Source organism: Carcharodon carcharias (genome assembly GCF_017639515.1).
Source record: "Carcharodon carcharias isolate sCarCar2 chromosome X unlocalized genomic scaffold, sCarCar2.pri SUPER_X_unloc_6, whole genome shotgun sequence".
NCBI classification, from domain to species: Eukaryota; Metazoa; Chordata; class Chondrichthyes; order Lamniformes; family Lamnidae; genus Carcharodon; species Carcharodon carcharias.
The window spans coordinates 126,573-147,500 of NW_024470883.1; the positions used below are offsets into that span (position 1 = coordinate 126,573).

General features: G+C 65.4%; 1 protein-coding gene across 1 annotated transcript in view; it reads left to right on the plus strand.

Moving 5' to 3' along the window:
• espl1 (extra spindle pole bodies like 1, separase) overlaps positions 1–20,928 on the plus strand; it is an 85,088-nt gene that overhangs the window by 54,547 nt on the left and 9,613 nt on the right. Inside the window, exon 6 of the mRNA XM_041182513.1 lies at positions 18,181–18,374. Coding sequence (XP_041038447.1) covers positions 18,181–18,374 — 194 coding nt within the window. The remainder of the gene's footprint in view (positions 1–18,180; positions 18,375–20,928) is intronic.

The following is a 20,928-nucleotide window of genomic DNA, read 5'->3' on the forward strand; positions in this document are numbered from 1 at the left end:
CACTGTGGACTCCCTCCCTCCCTCCAGCTCCCTACCGCGCTTGGACTCCCTCCCCTCTCCCTCCAGCTCCCTGTCGCACTGTGCACTCCCTCTCTCCCTCCCTCCAGCTCCCTATCGCACTGTGGACTCCCTCCCTCCCTCCATCTCCCTACCGCACTGTGGACTCCCTCCCTCCCTCCAGCTCCCTACCGCACTGTGGACTCCCTCCCTCCCTCCAGCTCCCTACCGCTCTGTGGACTCCCTCCTTCCAGCTCCCTACCGCACTGTGGACTCCCTCCCTCCCTCCAGCTCCCTACCGCACCGTGGACTCCCTCCCTCCCTCCAGCTCCCTTCCGCACTGTGGACTCGCTCCCTCCCTCCAGCTGCCTGTCACACTGTGGACTCCCTCCCTCCCTCCAGCTCCCTACCACACTGTGGACTCCCTCCCTCCCTCCCTCCAGCTCCCTACCGCACTGTGGACTCCCTCCCTCCCTCCAGCTCCCTACCGCACTGTGCACTCCCTCCCTCCCTCACTCCAGCTCCCTACCGCACTGTGAACTCCCTCCCTCCAGCTCCCTACCGCACTGTGGACTCCCTCCCTCCCTCCAGCTCCCTACCGCACTGTGGACTCCCTCCCTCCCTCCAGCTCCCTACCGCACTGTGGGCTCGCTGCCTCCCTCCCTCCAGCTCCCTACCGCACTGTGGACTCCCTCCCTCCAGCTCCCTACCGCACTGTGGACTCCCCCTCTCTCCCTCCCTCCAGCTCCCTACCGCACTGTGGAGTCCCTCCCTCCCTCCAGCTCCCTATCGCACTGTGGACTCCCTCCCTCCCTCCAGCTCCCTGTCGCACTGTGGACTCCCTCCCTCCCTCCAGCTCCCTACCGCACTGTGGACTCCCTCCCTCTCTCCCTCCAGCTCCCTACCGCACTGTGGACTCCCTCCCTCCAGCTCCCTACCGCACTGTGGACTCGCTCCCTCCCTCCAGCTCCCTACCGCACTGTGGACTCCCTCCCTCCCTCCCTCCAGCTCCCTGCTGCACTGTGGACTCCCTCCCTCCCTCCCTCCAGCTCCCTACCGCACCGTGGACTCCCTCCCTCCCTCCAGCTCCCTACCGCACTGTGGACTCCCTCCCTCCCTCCCTCCAGCTCCCTACCGCACTGTGGACTCCCTCCCTCCCTCCAGCTCCCTACCGCTCTGTGGACTCCCTCCCTCCAGCTCCCTACCGCGCTGTGGACTCCCTCCCTCTCTCCCTCCAGCTCCCTGTCGCACTGTGCACTCCCTCTCTCCCACCCTCCAGCTCCCTACCGCACTGTGGACTCCCTCCCTCCCTCCAGCTCCCTACCGCACTGCGGACTCCCTCCCTCCCTCCCTCCAGCTCCCTACCGCACTGTGGACTCCCTCCCTCCCTCCAGCTCCCTACCGCACTGTGGACTCCCTCCCTCCCTCCCTCCAGCTCCCTACCGCACTGTGGACTCGCTCCCTCCCTCCAGCTGCCTGTCACACTGTGGACTCCCTCCCTCCCTCCAGCTCCCTGCTGCACTGTGGACTCCCTCCCTCCCTCCCTCCAGCTCCCTACCGCACCGTGGACTCCCTCCCTCCCTCCAGCTCCCTACCGCACTGTGGACTCCCTCCCTCCCTCCCTCCAGCTCCCTACCGCACCGTGGACTCCCTCCCTCCCTCCAGCTCCCTACCGCACTGTGGACTCCCTCCCTCCCTCCCTCCAGCTCCCTACCGCACTGTGGACTCCCTCCCTCCCTCCAGCTCCCTACCGCACTGTGGACTCCCTCCCTCCAGCTCCCTACCGCGCTGTGGACTCCCTCCCTCTCTCCCTCCCTCCAGCTCCCTACCGCACTGTGGACTCCCTCCCTCCCTCCCTCCCTCCAGCTCCCTACCGCACTGTGGACTCCCTCCCTCCCTCCAGCTCCCTACCGCACTGTGGACTCCCTCCCTCCCTCCAGCTCCCTACCGCACTGTGGGCTCGCTGCCTCCCTCCCTCCAGCTCCCTACCGCACTGTGTACTGCCTCCCTCCCTCCAGCTCGCTACCGCACTGTGGACTCCCCCTTTCTCCCTCTCTCCAGCTCCCTACCGCACTGTGGACTCCCTCCCTCCCTCCAGCTCCCTACCGCACTGTGGACTCCCTCCCTCTCACCCTCTCTCCAGCTCCCTACCGCACTGTGGACTCCCTCCCTCCCTCCAGCTCCCTACCGCACTGTGGACTCCCTCCCTCTCACCCTCTCTCCAGCTCCCTACCGCACTGTGGACTCCCCCTCTCTCCCTCTCTCCAGCTCCCTATCGCACTGTGGACTCCCTCCCTCTCACCCTCCAGCTCCCTACCGCACTGTGGACTCCCTCCCTCCCTCCAGCTGCCTGTCACACTGTGGACTCCCTCCCTCCCTCCAGCTCGGTGTCGCACTGTGGACTCCCTCCCTCCCTCCAGCTCCCTTCCGCACTGTGGACTCGCTCCCTCCCTCCAGCTGCCTGTCACACTGTGGACTCCCTCCCTCCCTCCAGCTCCCTACCGCACTGTGGACTCCCTCCCTCCCTCCCTCCAGCTCCCTACTGCACTGTGGACTCCCTCCCTCCCTCCAGCTCCCTTCCGCACTGTGGACTCGCTCCCTCCCTCCAGCTGCCTGTCGCACTGTGGGCTCGCTGCCTCCCTCCCTCCAGCTCCCTACCGCACTGTGGACTCCCTCCCTCCCTCCAGCTCCCTACCGCACTGTGGACTCCCCCTCTCTCCCTCCCTCCAGCTCCCTACCGCACTGTGGAGTCCCTCCCTCCCTCCAGCTCCCTATCGCACTGTGGACTCCCTCCCTCCCTCCAGCTCCCTGTCGCACTGTGGACTCCCTCCCTCCCTCCAGCTCCCTACCGCACTGTGGACTCCCTCCCTCTCTCCCTCCAGCTCCCTACCGCACTGTGGACTCCCTCCCTCCAGCTCCCTACCGCACTGTGGACTCCCTCCCTCCCTCCCTCCAGCTCCCTACCGCACTGTGGACTCGCTCCCTCCCTCCAGCTGCCTGTCACACTGTGGACTCCCTCCCTCCCTCCAGCTCCCTGCTGCACTGTGGACTCCCTCCCTCCCTCCAGCTCCCTACCGCACTGTGGACTCCCTCCCTCCCTCCCTCCAGCTCCCTACCGCTCTGTGGACTCCCTCCCTCCAGCTCCCTACCGCGCTGTGGACTCCCTCCCTCTCTCCCTCCAGCTCCCTGTCGCACTGTGCACTCCCTCTCTCCCTCCCTCCAGCTCCCTACCGCACTGTGGACTCCCTCCCTCCCTCCAGCTCCCTACCGCACTGCGGACTCCCTCCCTCCCTCCCTCCCTCCAGCTCCCTACCGCACTGTGGACTCCCTCCCTCCCTCCAGCTCCCTACCGCACTGTGGACTCCCTCCCTCCCTCCCTCCAGCTCCCTACCGCACCGTGGACTCCCTCCCTCCCTCCAGCTCCCTACCGCTCTGTGGACTCCCTCCCTCCAGCTCCCTACCGCACTGTGGACTCCCTCCCTCCCTCCAGCTCCCTACCGCTCTGTGGACTCCCTCCCTCCAGCTCCCTACCGCGCTGTGGACTCCCTCCCTCTCTCCCTCCAGCTCCCTGTCGCACTGTGCACTCCCTCTCTCCCTCCCTCCAGCTCCCTACCGCTCTGTGGACTCCCTCCCTCCAGCTCCCTACCGCGCTGTGGACTCCCTCCTTCTCTCCCTCCAGCTCCCTGTCGCACTGTGCACTCCCTCTCTCCCTCCCTCCAGCTCCCTACCGCACTGCGGACTCCCTCCCTCCCTCCCTCCCTCCAGCTCCCTACCGCACTGTGGACTCCCTCCCTCCCTCCAGCTCCCTACCGCACTGTGGACTCCCTCCCTCCCTCCAGCTCCCTACCGCACTGTGGACTCCCTCCCTCCCTCCAGCTCCCTACCGCACTGTGGGCTCGCTGCCTCCCTCCCTCCAGCTCCCTACCGCACTGTGTACTGCCTCCCTCCCTCCAGCTCCCTACCGCACTGTGGACTCCCCCTTTCTCCCTCTCTCCAGCTCCCTATCGCACTGTGGACTCCCTCCCTCTCACCCTCTCTCCAGCTCCCTACCGCACTGTGGACTCGCTCCCTCCCTCCAGCTGCCTGTCACACTGTGGACTCCCTCCCTCCCTCCAGCTCCCTACCGCACTGTGGACTCCCTCCCTCCCTCCCTCCAGCTCCCTACTGCACTGTGGACTCCCTCCCTCCCTCCAGCTCCCTGTCGCACTGTGGACTCCCTCCCTCCCTCCAGCTCCCTGTCGCACTGTGGACTCCCTCCCTCCCTCCAGCTCCCTACTGCACTGTGGACTCGCTCCCTCCCTCCAGCTCCCTACCGCACTGTGGACTCCCTCCCTCCCTCCCTCCAGCTCCCTTCCGCACTGTGGACTTGCTCCCTCCCTCCAGCTCCCTACCGCACTGTGGACTCCCTCCCTCCAGCTCCCTACAGCGCTGTGGACTCCCTCCCTCCAGCTTCCTACCGCGCTGTGGACTCCCTCCCTCCCTCCCTCCAGCTCCCTACCGCACTGTGCACTCCCTCCCTCCCTCCCTCCAGCTCCCTACCGCACTGTGGACTCCCCTCCCTCCCCCGAGCTCCCTACCGCACTGTGGACTCCCTCCCTCCCTCCCTCCAGCTCCCTACCGCACTGTGGACTCCCCTCCCTCCCCCCAGCTCCCTACCGCACTGTGGACTCCCTCCCTCCCTCCAGCTCCCTACAGCGCTGTGGACTCCCTCCCTCCAGCTCCCTACCGCACTGTGGACTCCCTCCCTCCCTCCAGCTCCCTACCGCTCTGTGGACTCCCTCCCTCCAGCTGCCTGTCGCACTGTGGACTCCCTCCCTCCCTCCAGCTCCCTGTCGCACTGTGGACTCCCTCCCTCCCTCCAGCTCCCTACCGCACTGTGGACTCCCTCCCTCCCTCCCTCCAGCTCCCTACCGCACTGTGGACTCCCTCCCTCCCTCCCTCCAGCTCCCTGTCGCACTGTGGACTCCCTCCCTCCAGCTCCCTGTCGCACTGTGGACTCCCCTCCCTCCCTCCAGCTCCCTACCGCACTGTGGACTCCCTCCCTCCCTCCAGCTCCCTACCGCACTGTGGACTCCCTCCCTCCCTCCCTCCAGCTCCCTGTCGCACTGTGGACTCCCTCCCTCCCTCCAGCTCCCTACCGCACTGTGGACTCCCTCCCTCCCTCCAGCTCCCTACCGCACTGTGGACTCCCTCCCTCCCTCCCTCCAGCTCCCTACCGCACCGTGGACTCCCTCCCTCCCTCCAGCTCCCTACCGCTCTGTGGACTCCCTCCCTCCAGCTCCCTACCGCACTGTGGACTCCCTCCCTCCCTCCAGCTCCCAACCCCTCTGTGGACTCCCTCCCTCCAGCTCCCTACCGCGCTGTGGACTCCCTCCCTCTCTCCCTCCCAGCTCCCTGTCGCACTGTGCACTCCCTCTCTCCCTCCCTCCAGCTCCCTACCGCACTGCGGACTCCCTCCCTCCCTCCCTCCCTCCAGCTCCCTACCGCACTGTGGACTCCCTCCCTCCCTCCAGCTCCCTACCGCACTGTGGACTCCCTCCCTCCCTCCAGCTCCCTACCGCACTGTGGACTCCCTCCCTCCCTCCAGCTCCCTACCGCACTGTGGGCTCGCTGCCTCCCTCCCTCCAGCTCCCTACCGCACTGTGTACTGCCTCCCTCCCTCCAGCTCCCTACCGCACTGTGGACTCCCCCTTTCTCCCTCTCTCCAGCTGCCTGTCACACTGTGGACTCCCTCCCTCCCTCCAGCTCCCTACTGCACTGTGGACTCGCTCCCTCCCTCCAGCTCCCTACCGCACTGTGGACTCCCTCCCTCCCTCCCTCCAGCTCCCTTCCGCACTGTGGACTCGCTCCCTCCCTCCAGCTGCCTGTCGCACTGTGGACTCCCTCCCTCTCTCCAGCTCCCTACCGCACTGTGGACTCCCTCCCTCCAGCTCCCTACAGCGCTGTGGACTCCCTCCCTCCAGCTTCCTACCGCGCTGTGGACTCCCTCCCTCCCTCCCTCCAGCTCCCTACCGCACTGTGCACTCCCTCCCTCCCTCCCTCCAGCTCCCTACCGCACTGTGGACTCCCCTCCCTCCCCCGAGCTCCCTACCGCACTGTGGACTCCCTCCCTCCCTCCCTCCAGCTCCCTACCGCACTGTGGACTCCCCTCCCTCCCCCCAGCTCCCTACCGCACTGTGGACTCCCTCCCTCCCTCCAGCTCCCTACCGCACTGTGGACTCCCTCCCTCCCTCCAGCTCCCTACCGCTCTGTGGACTCCCTCCCTCCAGCTGCCTGTCGCACTGTGGACTCCCTCCCTCCCTCCAGCTCCCTGTCGCACTTTGGACTCCCTCCCTCCCTCCAGCTCCCTGTCGCACTGTGGACTCCCTCCCTCCCTCCAGCTCCCTACCGCACTGTGGACTCCCTCCCTCCCTCCCTCCAGCTCCCTACCGCACTGTGGACTCCCTCCCTCCCTCCCTCCAGCTCCCTGTCGCACTGTGGACTCCCTCCCTCCAGCTCCCTACCGCACTGTGGACTCCCTCCCTCCCTCTAGCTCCCTACCGCACTGTGGGCTCCCTCCCTCCCTCCAGCTCCCTACCGCACTGTGAACTCCTCCCTCCTCCTCCAGCTCCCTACCGCACTGTGGACTCCCTCCCCCTCCCTCCAGCTCCCTACCGCACTGTGGACTCCCTCCCTCCCTCCAGCTCCCTACCGCACTGTGGACTCCCCTCCTCCTCCCTCCAGCTCCCTACCGCACTGTGGACTCCCTCCTCTCCCTCCAGCTCCCTACCGCACTGTGGACTCCCTCCCTCCCTCCAGCTCCCTACCGCACTGTGGACTCCCTCCCTCCCTCCAGCTCCCTACCGCACTGTGGACTCCCTCCCTCTCTCCCTGCAGCTCCCTGTTGCACTGTGCACTCCCTCCCTCCCTCCCTCCAGCTCCCTACTGCACTGTGGACTCCCTCCCTCCCTCAAGCTCCCTACCGCTCTGTGGACTCCTTCCCTCCAGGTCCCTACCGCACTGTGGACTCCTTCCCTCCCTCCAGCTTCCTACCGCGCTGTGGACTCCCTCCCTCTCTCCCTCCAGCTCCCTGTTGCACTGTGCACTCCCTCCCTCCCTCCCTCCCGCTCCCTACCGCACTGTGCACTCCCTCCCTCCCTCCCTCCAGCTCCCTACCGCACTGTGGACTCCCCTCCCTCCCCCGAGCTCCCTACCGCACTGTGGACTCCCCTCCCTCCCCCCAGCTCCCTACCGCACTGTGGACTCCCTCCCTCCCTCCCTCCAGTTCCCTACCGCACTGTGGACTCCCTCCCTCCCTCCCCCCAGCTTCCTACCGCACTGTGGACTCCCTCCCTCCCTCCCCCCAGCTCCCTACCGCACTGTGGACTCCCTCCCTCCCCCGAGCTCCCTACCGCACTGTGGACTCCCTCCCTCCCTCCCTCCAGCTCCCTACCGCACTGTGGACTCCCTCCCTCCCTCCCTCCAGCTCCCTACCGCACTGTGGACTCCCTCCCTCCCTCCCTCCAGCTCCCTACCGCACTGTGGACTCCCCTCCCTCCCTCCCTCCAGCACCCTACCGCACTGTGGACTCCCTCCCTCCCTCTAGATCCCTACCGCACTGTGGGCTCCCTCCCTACCTCCAGCTCCCTACCGCACCGTGGACTCGCTCCCTCCCTCCAGCTGCCTGTCACACTGTGGACTCCCTCCCTCCCTCCAGCTCCCTACCACACTGTGGACTCCCTCCCTCCCTCCCTCCAGCTCCCTACCGCACTGTGGACTCCCTCCCTCCCTCCAGCTCCCTACCGCACTGTGGACTCCCTCCCTCCCTGCCTCCAGCTCCCTACTGCACTGTGGACTCCCTCCCTCCCTCCAGCTCCCTACCGCACTGTGGACTCCTCCCTCCCTCCAGCTCCCTACCGCACTGTGGACTCCCTCCCTCCCTCCAGCTCCCTACCGCTCTGTGGACTCCCTCCCTCCAGCTCCCTACCGCGCTGTGGACTCCCTCCCCTCTCCCTCCAGCTCCCTGTCGCACTGTGCACTCCCTCTCTCCCTCCCTCCAGCTCCCTACCGCACTGTGGACTCCCTCCCTCCCTCCAGCTCCCTACCGCACTGTGGACTCCCTCCCTCCCTCCAGTTCCCTACCGCACTGTGGACTCCCTCCCTCCCTCCAGCTCCCTTCCGCACTGTGGACTCCCTCCCTCCAGCTCCCTACCGCACTTTGGACTCCCTCCCTCCCTCCAGCTCCCTACCGCACTGTGGACTCCCTCCCTCCCTCCAGTTCCCTTCCGCACTGTGGACTCCCTCCCTCCCTCCAGCTCCCTGTCGCACTGTGGACTCCCTCCCTCCCTCCAGCTCCCTACCACACTGTGGACTCCCTCCCTCCCTCCCTCCAGCTCCCTACCGCACTGTGGACTCCCCTTCCCTCCCTCCAGCTCCCTACCGCACTGTGGGCTCGCTGCCTCCCTCCCTCCAGCTCCCTACCGCACTGTGGACTCCCCCTCTCTCCCTCCCTCCAGCTCCCTCCCGCACTGTGGACTCCCTCCCTCCCTCCAGCTCCCTACCGCACTGTGGACTCCCCCTCTCTCCCTCCCTACAGCTCCCTACCGCACTGTGGAGTCCCTCCCTCCCTCCCTCCAGCTCCCTACCGCACTGTGGAGTCCCTCCCTCCCTCCCTCCCTCCAGCTCCCTGTCGCACTGTGGACTCCCTCCCTCCCTCCCTCCCTCCGACTCCCTGTCGCACTGTGGACTCCCTCCCTCCCTCCCCCCAGCTCCCTACCGCACTGTGGACTCCCTCCCTCCCTCCAGCTCCCTACCGCACTGTGGACTCCCTCCCTCCCTCCAGCTCCCTACTGCACTGTGGACTCCCTCCCTCCAGCTCCCTGTCGCACTGTGGACTCCCTCCCTCCAGCTCCCTACCGCACTGTGGACTCCCTCCCTCCCTCCAGCTCCCTACCGCACTGTGGACTCCCTCCCTCCAGCTCGCTACCGCACTGTGGACTCCCCTTCCCTCCCTCCCTCCCTCCAGCACCCTACCGCACTGTGGGCTCCCTCCCTACCTCCAGCTCCCTACCGCACTGTGGACTCCCTCCCTCCCTCTAGCTCCCTACCGCACTGTGGGCTCCCTCCCTACCTCCAGCTCCCTACCGCACTGTGAACTCCCTCCCTCCAGATCCCTACCGCACTGTGGACTCCCTCCCTCCCTCCAGCTCCCTACCGCACTGTGGACTCCCTCCCTCCCTCCCTCCAGCTCCCTGTCGCACTGTGCACTCCCTCCCTCCCTACCTCCAGCTCCCTACCGCACTGTGAACTCCCTCCCTCCAGCTCCCTACCGCACTGTGGACTCCCTCCCTCCCTCCAGCTTCCTACCGCGCTGTGGACTCCCTCGCTCTCTCCCTCCAGCTCCCTGTTGCACTGTGGACTCCCTCCCTCCCTCACTCCAGCTCCCTACCGCACTGTGCACTCCCTCCCTCCCTCCCTCCAGCTCCCTACCGCACTGTGGAGTCCCTCCCGCCCTCCCTCCAGCTCCCTACCGCACTGTGGACTCCCCTCCCTCCCCCGAGCTCCCTACCGCACTGTGGACTCCCTCCCTCCCCCCAGCTCCCTACCGCACTGTGGACTCCCTCCCTCCCTCACCCCAGCTCCCTACCGCACTGTGGACTCCCTCCCTCCCCCCAGCTCCCTACCGCACTGTGGACTCCCTCCCTCCCTCCCTCCAGCTCCCTACCGCACTGTGGACTCCCTCCCTCCCTCCCTCCAGCTCCCTACCGCACTGTGGACTCCCTCCCTCCCTCCCTCCAGCTCCCTACCGCACTGTGGACTCCCCTTCCCTCCCTCCCTCCCTCCAGCACCCTACCGCACTGTGGACTCCCTCCCTCCCTCAAGATCCCTACCGCACTGTGGGCTCCCTCCCTACCTCCAGCTCCCTACCGCACTGTGAACTCCCTCCCTCCAGCTCCCTACCGCACTGTGGACTCCCTGCCTCCCTCCAGCTCCCTACCGCACTGTGGGCTCGCTGCCTCCCTCCCTCCAGCTCCCTGTCGCACTGTGGACTCCCTCCCTCCCTCCAGCTCCCTACCGCACTGTGGACTCCCTCCCTCCCTCCCTCCAGCTCCCTACCGCACTGTGGACTCGCTCCCTCCCTCCAGCTGCCTGTCACACTGTGGACTCCCTCCCTCCCTCCAGCTCCCTACCACACTGTGGACTCCCTCCCTCCCTCCCTCCAGCTCCCTACCGCACTGTGGACTCCCTCCCTCCCTCCAGCTCCCTACCGCACTGTGGACTCCCTCCCTCCCTGCCTCCAGCTCCCTACTGCACTGTGGACTCCCTCCCTCCCTCCAGCTCCCTACCGCACTGTGGACTCCCTCCCTCCCTCCAGCTCCCTACCGCACTGTGGACTCCCTCCCTCCCTCCAGCTCCCTACCGCTCTGTGGACTCCCTCCCTCCAGCTCCCTACCGCGCTGTGGACTCCCTCCCCTCTCCCTCCAGCTCCCTGTCGCACTGTGCACTCCCTCTCTCCCTCCCTCCAGCTCCCTACCGCACTGTGGACTCACTCCCTCCCTCCAGCTCCCTACCGCACTGTGGACTCCCTCCCTCCCTCCCTCCAGCTCCCTACCGCACTGTGGACTCCCTCCCTCCCTCCAGCTCCCTACCGCACTGTGGACGCCCTCCCTCCCTCCAGCTCCCTTCCGCACTGTGGACTCCCTCCCTCCCTCCAGCTCCCTTCCGCACTGTGGACTCCCTCCCTCCCTCCAGCTCCCTTCCGCACTGTGGACTCCCTCCCTCCAGCTCCCTACCGCACTGTGGACTCCCTCCCTCCCTCCAGCTCCCTACTGCACTGTGGACTCCCTCCCTCCCTCCAGCTCCCTTCCGCACTGTGGACTCCCTCCCTCCAGCTCCCTACCGCACTGTGGACTCCCTCCCTCCCTCCAGTTCCCTTCCGCACTGTGGACTCCCTCCCTCCCTCCAGCTCCCTTCCGCACTGTGGACTCCCTCCCTCCAGCTCCCTACCGCACTGTGGACTCCCTCCCTCCCTCCAGCTCCCTACCGCACTGTGGACTCGCTCCCTCCCTCCAGCTGCCTGTCACACTGTGGACTCCCTCCCTCCCTCCAGCTCCCTACCACACTGTGAACTCCCTCCCTCCCTCCCTCCAGCTCCCTACCGCACTGTGAACTCCCTCCCTCCAGCTCCCTACCGCACTGTGGACTCCCTCCCTCCCTCCCTCCAGCTCCCTACCGCACTGTGGACTCCCTCCCTCCCTCCCTCCAGCTCCCTACCGCACTGTGAACTCCCTCCCTCCAGCTCCCTACCGCACTGTGAACTCCCTCCCTCCAGCTCCCTACCGCACTGTGGACTCCCTCCCTCCCTCCAGCTCCCTACCGCACTGTGGACTCCCCCTCTCTCCCTCCCTCCAGCTCCCTACCGCACTGTGGAGTCCCTCCCTCCCTCCCTCCCTCCAGCTCCCTGTCGCACTGTGGACTCCCTCCCTCCCCCCAGCTCCCTACCGCACTGTGGACTCCCTCCCTCCAGCTCCCTGTCACACTGTGGACTCCCTCCCTCCAGCTCCCTGTCGCACTGTGGACTCCCTCCCTCCCTCCAGCTCCCTACCGCACTGTGGACTCCCTCCCTCCCTCCCTCCAGCTCCCTACCGCACTGTGGAGTCCCTCCCTCCCTCCAGCTCCCTACCGCACTGTGAACTCCCTCCCTCCAGCTCCCTACCGCACTGTGGACTCCCTCCCTCCCTCCAGCTCCCTACCGCACTGTGGACTCCCTCCCTCCCTCCAGCTCCCTACCGCACTGTGGGCTCGCTGCCTCGCTCCCTCCAGCTCCCTACCGCACTCTGGACTCCCCCTCTCTCCCTCTCTCCAGCTCCCTACCGCACTGTGGACTCCCCCTCTCTCCCTCTCTCCATCTCCCTATCGCACTGTGGACTCCCTCCCTCTCGCCCTCCAGCTTCCTACCGCACTGTGGACTCCCTCCCTCCCTCCAGCTCCCTGTCGCACTGTGGACTCCCTCTCTCCCTCCAGCTCCCTACCGCACTGTGGACTCCCTCCCTCCAGCTCCCGACCGCACTGTGGACTCCCTCCCTCCCTCCAGCTCCCTACCGCACTGTGGACTCCCCCTCTCTCCCTCCCTCCAGCTCCCTACCGCACTGTGGAGTCCCTCCCTCCCTCCAGCTCCCTATCGCACTGTGGACTCCCTCCCTCCCTCCAGCTCCCTGTCGCACTGTGGACTCCCTCCCTCCCTCCAGCTCCCTACCGCACTGTGGACTCCCTCCCTCTCTCCCTCCAGCTCCCTACCGCACTGTGGACTCCCTCCCTCCAGCTCCCTACCGCACTGTGGACTCCCTCCCTCCCTCCAGCTCCCTACCGCACTGTGGACTCCCTCCCTCCCTCCAGCTCCCTTCCGCACTGTGGACTCGCTCCCTCCCTCCAGCTGCCTGTCACACTGTGGACTCCCTCCCTTCCTCCAGCTCCCTACCGCACTGTGGACTCCCTCCCTCCCTCCCTCCAGCTCCCTACCGCACTGTGGACTCGCTCCCTCCCTCCAGCTGCCTGTCACACTGTGGACTCCCTCCCTCCCTCCAGCTCCCTGCTGCACTGTGGACTCCCTCCCTCCCTCCCTCCAGCTCCCTACCGCACCGTGGACTCCCTCCCTCCCTCCAGCTCCCTACCGCACTGTGGACTCCCTCCCTCCCTCCCTCCAGCTCCCTACCGCACTGTGGACTCCCTCCCTCCCTCCAGCTCCCTACCGCACTGTGGACTCGCTCCCTCCCTCCAGCTCCCTATCGCACTGTGGACTCCCTCCCTCTCACCCTCCAGCTCCCTACCGCACTGTGGACTCCCTCCCTCCAGCTCCCTACCGCACTGTGGACTCCCTCCCTCCCTCCAGCTCCCTTCCGCACTGTGGACTCGCTCCCTCCCTCCAGCTCCCTACCGCACTGTGGACTCCCTCCCTCCCTCCAGCTCCCTACCGCACTGTGGACTCCCTCCCTCCCTCCCTCCAGCTCCCTACCGCACTGTGGACTCTCTCCCTCCCTCCCTCCAGCTCCCTACCGCACTGTGGACTCCCTCCCTCCCTCCAGCTCCCTACCGCACTGTGGACTCGCTCCCTCCCTCCAGCTGCCTGTCACACTGTGGACTCCCTCCCTCCCTCCAGCTCCCTACCGCACTGTGGACTCCCTCCCTCCCTCCCTCCAGCTCCCTACCGCACTGTGGACTCGCTCCCTCCCTCCAGCTCCCTACCGCACTGTGGACTCCCTCCCTCCCTCCCTCCAGCTCCCTACCGCACTGTGGACTCCCTCCCTCTCTCCCTCCAGCTCCCTACCGCACTGTGGACTCCCTCCCTCCCTGCCTCCAGCTCCCTACCGCACTGTGGACTCCCTCCCTCCCTCCAGCTCCCTACCGCACTGTGGACTCCCTCCCTCCCTCCAGCTCCCTACAGCACTGTGGACTCCCTCCCTCCCTCCAGCTCCCTACCGCTCTGTGGACTCCCTCCCTCCAGCTCCCTACCGCGCTGTGGACTCCCTCCCCTCTCCCTCCAGCTCCCTGTCGCACTGTGGACTCCCTCCCTCCCTCCAGCTCCCTACCGCACTGTGGACTCCCTCCCTCCCTCCAGCTCCCTCCCGCACTGTGGACTCGCTCCCTCCCTCCAGCTGCCTGTCACACTGTGGACTCCCTCCCTCCCTCCAGCTCCCTCCCGCACTGTGGACTCCCTCCCTCCCTCCAGCTCCCTCCCGCACTGTGGACTCGCTCCCTCCCTCCAGCTGCCTGTCACACTGTGGACTCCCTCCCTCCCTCCAGCTCCCTACCACACTGTGGACTCCCTCCCTCCCTCCCTCCAGCTCCCTACCGCACTGTGGACTCCCTCCCTCCCTCCAGCTCCCTACCGCACTGTGGACTCCCTCCCTCTCTCCCTGCAGCTCCCTGTTGCACTGTGGACTCCCTCCTCCCCTCCCTCCCTCCAGCTCCCTACCGCACTGTGGACTCCCTCCCTCTCTCCCTCCAGCTCCCTACCGCACTGTGGACTCCCTCCTCCCCTCCCTCCCTCCAGCTCCCTACCGCACTGTGGACTTCCTCCCTCCCTCCCTCCCTCCAGCTCCGTACCACACTGTGGACTCCCTCCCTCCCTCCAGCTCCCTACCGCACTGTGGACTCCCCCTCTCTCCCTCCCTCCAGCTCCCTACCGCACTGTGGACTCACTCCCTCCCTCCAGCTCCCTATCGCACTGTGGACTCCCTCCCTCCCTCCAGCTCCCTGTCGCACTGTGGACTCCCTCCCTCCCTCCAGCTCCCTACCGCACTGTGGACTCCCTCCCTCTCTCCCTCCAGCTCCCTACCGCACTGTGGACTCCCTCCCTCCAGCTCCCTACCGCACTGTGGACTCCCTCCCTCCCTCCAGCTCCCTACCGCACTGTGGACTCCCTCCCTCCAGCTCCCTACCGCACTCTGGACTCCCTCCCTCCCTCCAGCTCCCTACCGCACTGTGGACTCCCTCCCTCCCTCCCTCCAGCTCCCTACCGCACTGTGGACTCCCTCCCTCCCTCCAGCTGCCTGTCACACTGTGGACTCCCTCCCTCCCTCCAGCTCCCTACCGCACTGTGGACTCCCTCCCTCCCTCCCTCCAGCTCCCTCCCGCACTGTGGACTCCCTCCCTCCCTCCAGTTCCCTACCGCACTGTGGACTCCCTCCCCTCTCCCTCCAGCTCCCTGTCGCACTGTGCACTCCCTCTCTCCCTCCCTCCAGCTCCCTACCGCACTGTGGACTCCCTCCCTCCCTCCAGCTCCCTACCGCACTGTGGACTCCCTCCCTCCCTCCAGCTCCCTACCGCACTGTGGACTCCCTCCCTCCCTCCCGCACCCTACCGCACTGTGGACTCCCTCCCTCCCTCCAGCTCCCTACCGCACTGTGGACTCGCTCCCTCCCTCCCTCCAGCTCCCTGTCGCACTGTGGACTCCCTCCCTCCAGCTCCCGACCGCACTGTGGACTCCCTCCCTCCCTCCCTCCAGCTCCCTACCACACTGTGGACTCCCTCCCTCCCTCCCTCCAGCTCCCTACCGCACTGTGCACTCCCTCCCTCCCTCACTCCAGCTCCCTACCGCACTGTGAACTCCCTCCCTCCAGCTCCCTACCGCACTGTGGACTCCCTCCCTCCCTCCAGCTCCCTACCGCACTGTGGGCTCGCTGCCTCCCTCCCTCCAGCTCCCTACCGCACGGTGGACTCCCCCTCTCTCCCTCCCTCCAGCTCCCTACCGCACTGTGGAGTCCCTCCCTCCCTCCCTCCAGCTCCCTACCGCACTGTGGAGTCCCTCCCTCCCTCCCTCCCTCCAGCTCCCTGTCGCACTGTGGACTCCCTCCCTCCCTCCCCCCAGCTCCCTACCGCACTGTGGACTCCCTCCCTCCCTCCCTCCAGCTCCCTGTCGCACTGTGGACTCCCTCCCTCCCTCCCCCCAGCTCCCTACCGCACTGTGGACTCCCTCCCTCCAGCTCCCTACCGCACTGTGGACTCCCTCCCTCCCTCCCTCCCTCCAGCTCCCTGTCACACTGTGGACTCCCTCCCTCCCTCCAGCTCCCTGTCACACTGTGGACTCCCTCCCTCCAGCTCCCTGTCGCACTGTGGACTCCCTCCCTCCCTCCAGCTCCCTGTCACACTGTGGACTCCCTCCCTCCAGCTCCCTGTCGCACTGTGGACTCCCTCCCTCCCTCCAGCTCCCTACCGCACTGTGGACTCCCTCCCTCCCTCCCTCCAGCTCCCTACCGCACTGTGGACTCCCCTTCCCTCCCTCCCTCCCTCCAGCTCCCTACCGCACTGTGGGCTCCCTCCCTACCTCCAGCTCCCTACCGCACTGTGAACTCCCTCCCTCCAGCTCCCTACCGCACTGTGGACTCCCTCCCTCCCTCCAGCTCCCTGTCGCACTGTGGACTCCCCTCCCTCCCTCCAGCTCCCTACCGCACTGTGGACTCCCTCCCTCCCTCCCTCCAGCTCCCTACCGCACTGTGGACCCCCTCCCTCCCTCCAGTTCCCTACGCGCTGTGGACTCCCTCCCTCTCTCCCTCCAGCTCGCTGTCGCACTGTGGACTCCCTCCCTCCCTCCAGCTCCCTGTTGCACTGTGGACTCCCTCCCTCCAGCTCCCTGTCGCACTGTGGACTCCCTCCCTCCCTCCAGCTCCCTGTCGCACTGTGGACTCCCTCCCTCCAGCTCCCTACCGCACTGTGGACTCCCCTCCCTCCCTCCAGCTCCCTACCGCACTGTGGACTCCCTCCCTCCAGCTCCCTGTCGCACTGTGGACTCCCTCCCTCCCTCCCTCCAGCTCCCTGTCGCACTGTGGACTCCCTCCCTCCAGCTCCCTGTCGCACTGTGGACTCCCTCCCTCCCTCCAGCTCCCTACCGCACTGTGGACTCCCTCTCTCCCTCCAGCTCCCTCCCGCACTGTGGACTCCCTCCCTCCAGCTCCCTGTCGCACTGTGGTCTCCCTCCCTCCCTCCAGCTCCCTACCGCACTGTGGACTCCCTCCCTCCCTCCAGCTCCCTGTCGCACTGTGGACTCCCTCCCTCCCTCCAGCTCCCTACCGCACTGTGGACTCCCTCCCTCCCTCCAGCTCCCTGTCGCACTGTGGACTCCCTCCTCCCTCCAGCTCCCTGTCGCACTGTGGACTCCCTCCCTCCCTCCAGCTCCCTACCGCACTGTGGACTCCCTCCTTCCAGCTCCCTGTCGCACTGTGGACTCCCTCCCTTTCTCCAGCTCCCTGTCGCACTGTGGACTCCCTCCCTCCCTCCAGCTCCCTACCGCACTGTGGACTCCCTCCCTCCCTCCAGCTCCCTGTCGCACTGTGGACTCCCTCCCTCCCTCCAGCTCCCTACCGCACTGTGGACTCCCTCCCTCCCTCCAACTCCCTACCGCACTGTGGACTCCCTCCCTCCCTCCAGCTCCCTACTGCACTGTGGACTCCCTCCCTCCCTCCAACTCCCTACCGCACTGTGGACTCCCTCCCTCCCTCCAGCTCCCTGTCGCACTGTGGACTCCCTCCCTCCCTCCAGCTCCCTGTCGCACTGTGGACTCCCTCCCTCCCTCCAGCTCCCTACCGCACTGTGGACTCCCTCCCTCCCTCCAACTCCCTACCGCACTGTGGACTCCCTCCCTCCCTCCAACTCCCTACCGCACTGTGGACTCCCTCCCTCCCTCCAGCTCCCGACCGCACTGTGGTCTCCCTCCCTCCCTCCCTCCAGCTCCCTACCGCACTGTGGACTCCCTCCCTCCCTCCAGCTCCCTACCGCACTGTGGACTCCCTCCCTCCCTCCAGCTCCCTACCGCACTGTGGACTCCCTCCCTCCCTCCAGCTCCCTGTCGCACTGTGGACTCCCTCCCTCCCTCCAGCTCCCTACCGCACTGTGGACTCCCTCCCTCCCTCCCTCCCTCCAGCTCCCTACCGCACTGTGGACTCCCTCCCTCCAGCTCCCTACCGCACTGTGGACTCCCTCCCTCCCTCCAGCTCCCTGTCGCACTGTGGACTCCCTCCCTTTCTCCAGCTCCCTGTCGCACTGTGGACTCCCTCCCTCCCTCCAGCTCCCTACCGCACTGTGCACTCCCTCCCTCCCTCTAGCTCCTGTCGCACTGTGGACTCCCTCCCTCCCTCCAGCTCCCTGTCGCACTGTGGACTCCCTCCCTCCAGCTCCCTGTCGCACTGTGGACTCCCTCCCTTTCTCCAGCTCCCTACCGCACTGTGGACTCCCTCCCTTTCTCCAGCTCCCTACCGCACTGTGGACTCCCTCCCTCCCTCCAGTTCCCTACCGCACTGTGGACTCCCTCCCTCCCTCCCTCCAGCTCCCTGTCGCACTGTGGACTCCCTCCCTCCAGCTCCCTGTCGCACTGTGGACTCCCTCCCTCCCTCCAGCTCCCTACCGCACTGTGGACTCCCTCCCTCCCTCCAGCACCCTACCGCACTGTGGACTCCCTCCCTCCCTCCCTCCAGCTCCCTACCGCACTCTGGACTGCCCCCTGTCTCCCTCCCTCCAGCTCCCTACCGCACTCTGGACTCCCCCCTGTCTCCCTCCCTCCAGCTCCCTGTCGCACTGTGGACTCCTTCCTCTCTCCCTCCCTCCAGCTCCTTACTGCAGTCCACAGTGCCGGATCCACAAAGCCCCCCTGTCAAGTAGCTGCGCCCCGGCGTGTGCCTCTTTTACAGCCCGGGGTTTGGTCTCTTCCTGCAGGTGCCCAGGTATTTCAAGCTGCTTGCGGAGTGCTACAGGAAGACAGGGAGGCTGGATCTGGCCATGGAGTCGGTGGGAATGTGGCTGATGGCGCTGGGCGACCAGAGGAGGGGGCAGATGACCGAGCCCATTGCCCTGTGGGTCTCTATTAAAGCGGACGCGGTCAAGAGTGGCCACGAGGACCTGCAGCTCAGGTAAACCCCCCCCCCCTCCCTCCCGTTCACTCACCCGCTGCTGGGGGCTGAGCCTCCCTCCTTTCGGGGTTCCGGTGATGGACCCTCGCCCTCTCGCCAAGATTCTCCCCCATCTCTGCAGCGACGTCAAATCCGACTTCCCTGCTGCCGCCCCCTCCCCCTGCCTTTCCCCGCTCCCACCCACCCACCCACACTCTCTCCGTCACGGGAAATGGCCTCCGGCATGTTCCACACCGGAAAGGTGGGGGTATCCATAATCTGGAAAGGAGCAGCAGGTCGGGTGCCCTTTCTCGAAAAGGGAGGGGGTAACCTCGGTGGAGGATTCAGAAACTCTGAAATGTTTTGATGGAGTGGATACAGAGAGAATGTCCTCTCCTGTTTGCGGGGGTGGGGTGGGGAGACCAGTACTCGGGGAGTTGTCGATACAAGGCGGTCACTAATTAAATCCAATCGGGGGGAAATCAGGAGAAACTTCTTAGCTAGGGAGCGGGGAGAATGTGGGACTCGCTCCCTCGGGGGAGAATGTGGGACTCGCTCCCGCGGGGGAGAATGTGGGACTCGCTCCCGCGGGGAGCAGGGAGAATGTGGGACTCGCTCCCGCGGGGAGCAGGGAGAATGTGGGACTCGCTCCCGCGGGGAGCAGGGAGAATGTGGGACTCGCTCCCGCGCGGAGCAGGGAGAATGTGGGACTCGCTCCCATGCAGTCCATCGTGTCTGCACTGGCTCTCCGATGAGCACGGTGACTGAGTACCATTGTCCTTCATTTTCCCCCATTACCCCTGCACATTGTTTCTATTCAAATCATCATCCAATGCCCTCTTGAATGCCTTGATCGGCCCTGTCCCCACCACACTCTCAGGCAGCACATTCCAGATCCTAACGCCTCAATTGGCCCTGTCTCCCCCACACTCTCAGGCAGCGCATTCGCGACCCGAACCACTCGTGGAAAAGTATTTTCTCACCTCGCATTTGCTTCTTTTGCAAATCACTTTAAATCTGTGCCCTCTCGTTCCTGATCCTCTTACAAGCGAGAACACCTCCCTATCTACTCTATCCAGCCCCCTCATGATTTTGAACATCCCTATCAAGTCTCCTCTTAGCCTTCTCCTCTCCAAGGAGAACAGTCCCAACCTCTCCAATCTATCCTCATAACTGAAATGTTTCATCCCTGGAACCATTCTCGTAAACCTCTTCTGCTCTCTCTCCAATGCGTTCACATCCTTGCTATAGTGTGACACCCAGAACTGTGCACAATACTCCAGCTGAGGTCTAACAAGTGTCTTATATAAATCCCTGCTCTTGTACTCTGTGCCCCTATTAATAAAGCCCAGGATACTAAATGCTTTATTAACTGCTCTCTCCACCTGTCCTGCCACCTTCAATGATCAATGCACATATACACCCAGGTCTTTCTGCTCCTGCACCCCCTTCAAAGTTACTCCCCTTATTTTATATTGTCTGCCCTACCAACTGCATCGCCTCACACTTCCTCGCCTCCACCCCATAATCTTCTACACTCGAGAGAATACAAGCTCAGTCTGTGTGACCCGTCGAATCCTTCCTAGCCCCGGCGTCACAGGATCACACAGTGCAGAAGAGAGGCCCTTCGGCCCATCGAGCCTGCACCGACACGTGAGAAACACCTGACCTACCTCCCTAACCCCATTTACCCAGCACTTGGCCCCATAGCCCTGAATGTTTGAGGTGCCAAGTGCTCATCCAGGTACTTTTTAAAGGGTGTGAGGCTAACCCACCTCCACCTCCCTCCCAGACAGTGCATTCCAGAGCCTCACTACCCCCTGGGTAAAAAAGATTCTACTCCCATCCCCCCCTAAACCTCCTGCCCCTCACCTTGAACTTATGTCCCCCTCGTGACTGACCCTTCAACTAAGGGGAACTGCTGCTCCCTATCCACCCCGTCCATGTCCCTCATCATCTTGTCCACCTCGATCAGGTCGCCCCTCAGTCTTCTCTGCTCCAACGAAAACAACCCAAGTCTATCCAACCTCTCTTCATAACTTAAATGTTTCATCCCAGGCAACATCCTGGTGAATCTCCTCTGCACCCCCTCCAGTGCAATCACATCCTTCCTATAATGTGGCGACCAGTCGTGTTGTTGACCTCTCTCTCTCTCTCTGTCTGTGTGTGTGTCTCTGTCTGTGTGTGTCTCTGTCTGTGTGTGTGTCTGTCTGTGTGTGTGTCTCTGTCTGTGTGTGTGTCTCTGTCTGTGTGTGTGTGTCTCTGTCTGTGTGTGTGTGTGTCTCTGTCTGTGTGTGTGTGTGTCTCTGTCTGTGTGTGTGTGTGTCTCTGTCTGTGTGTGTGTGTCACTGTCTGTGTGTGTGTGTCACTGTCTGTGTGTGTGTGTCTCTGTCTGTGTGTGTGTGTCTCTGTCTGTGTGTGTGTGTGTGTGTGTCTCTGTCTCTGTGTGTGTGTGTGTGTCTCTGTCTCTGTGTGTGTGTGTGTGTGTCTCTATCTCTGTGTCCGTGTGTGTCTCTGTCTCTGTGTCCGTGTGTGTCCGTGTGTGTCTCTGTGTGTGTGTGTCTCTCTGTGTGTG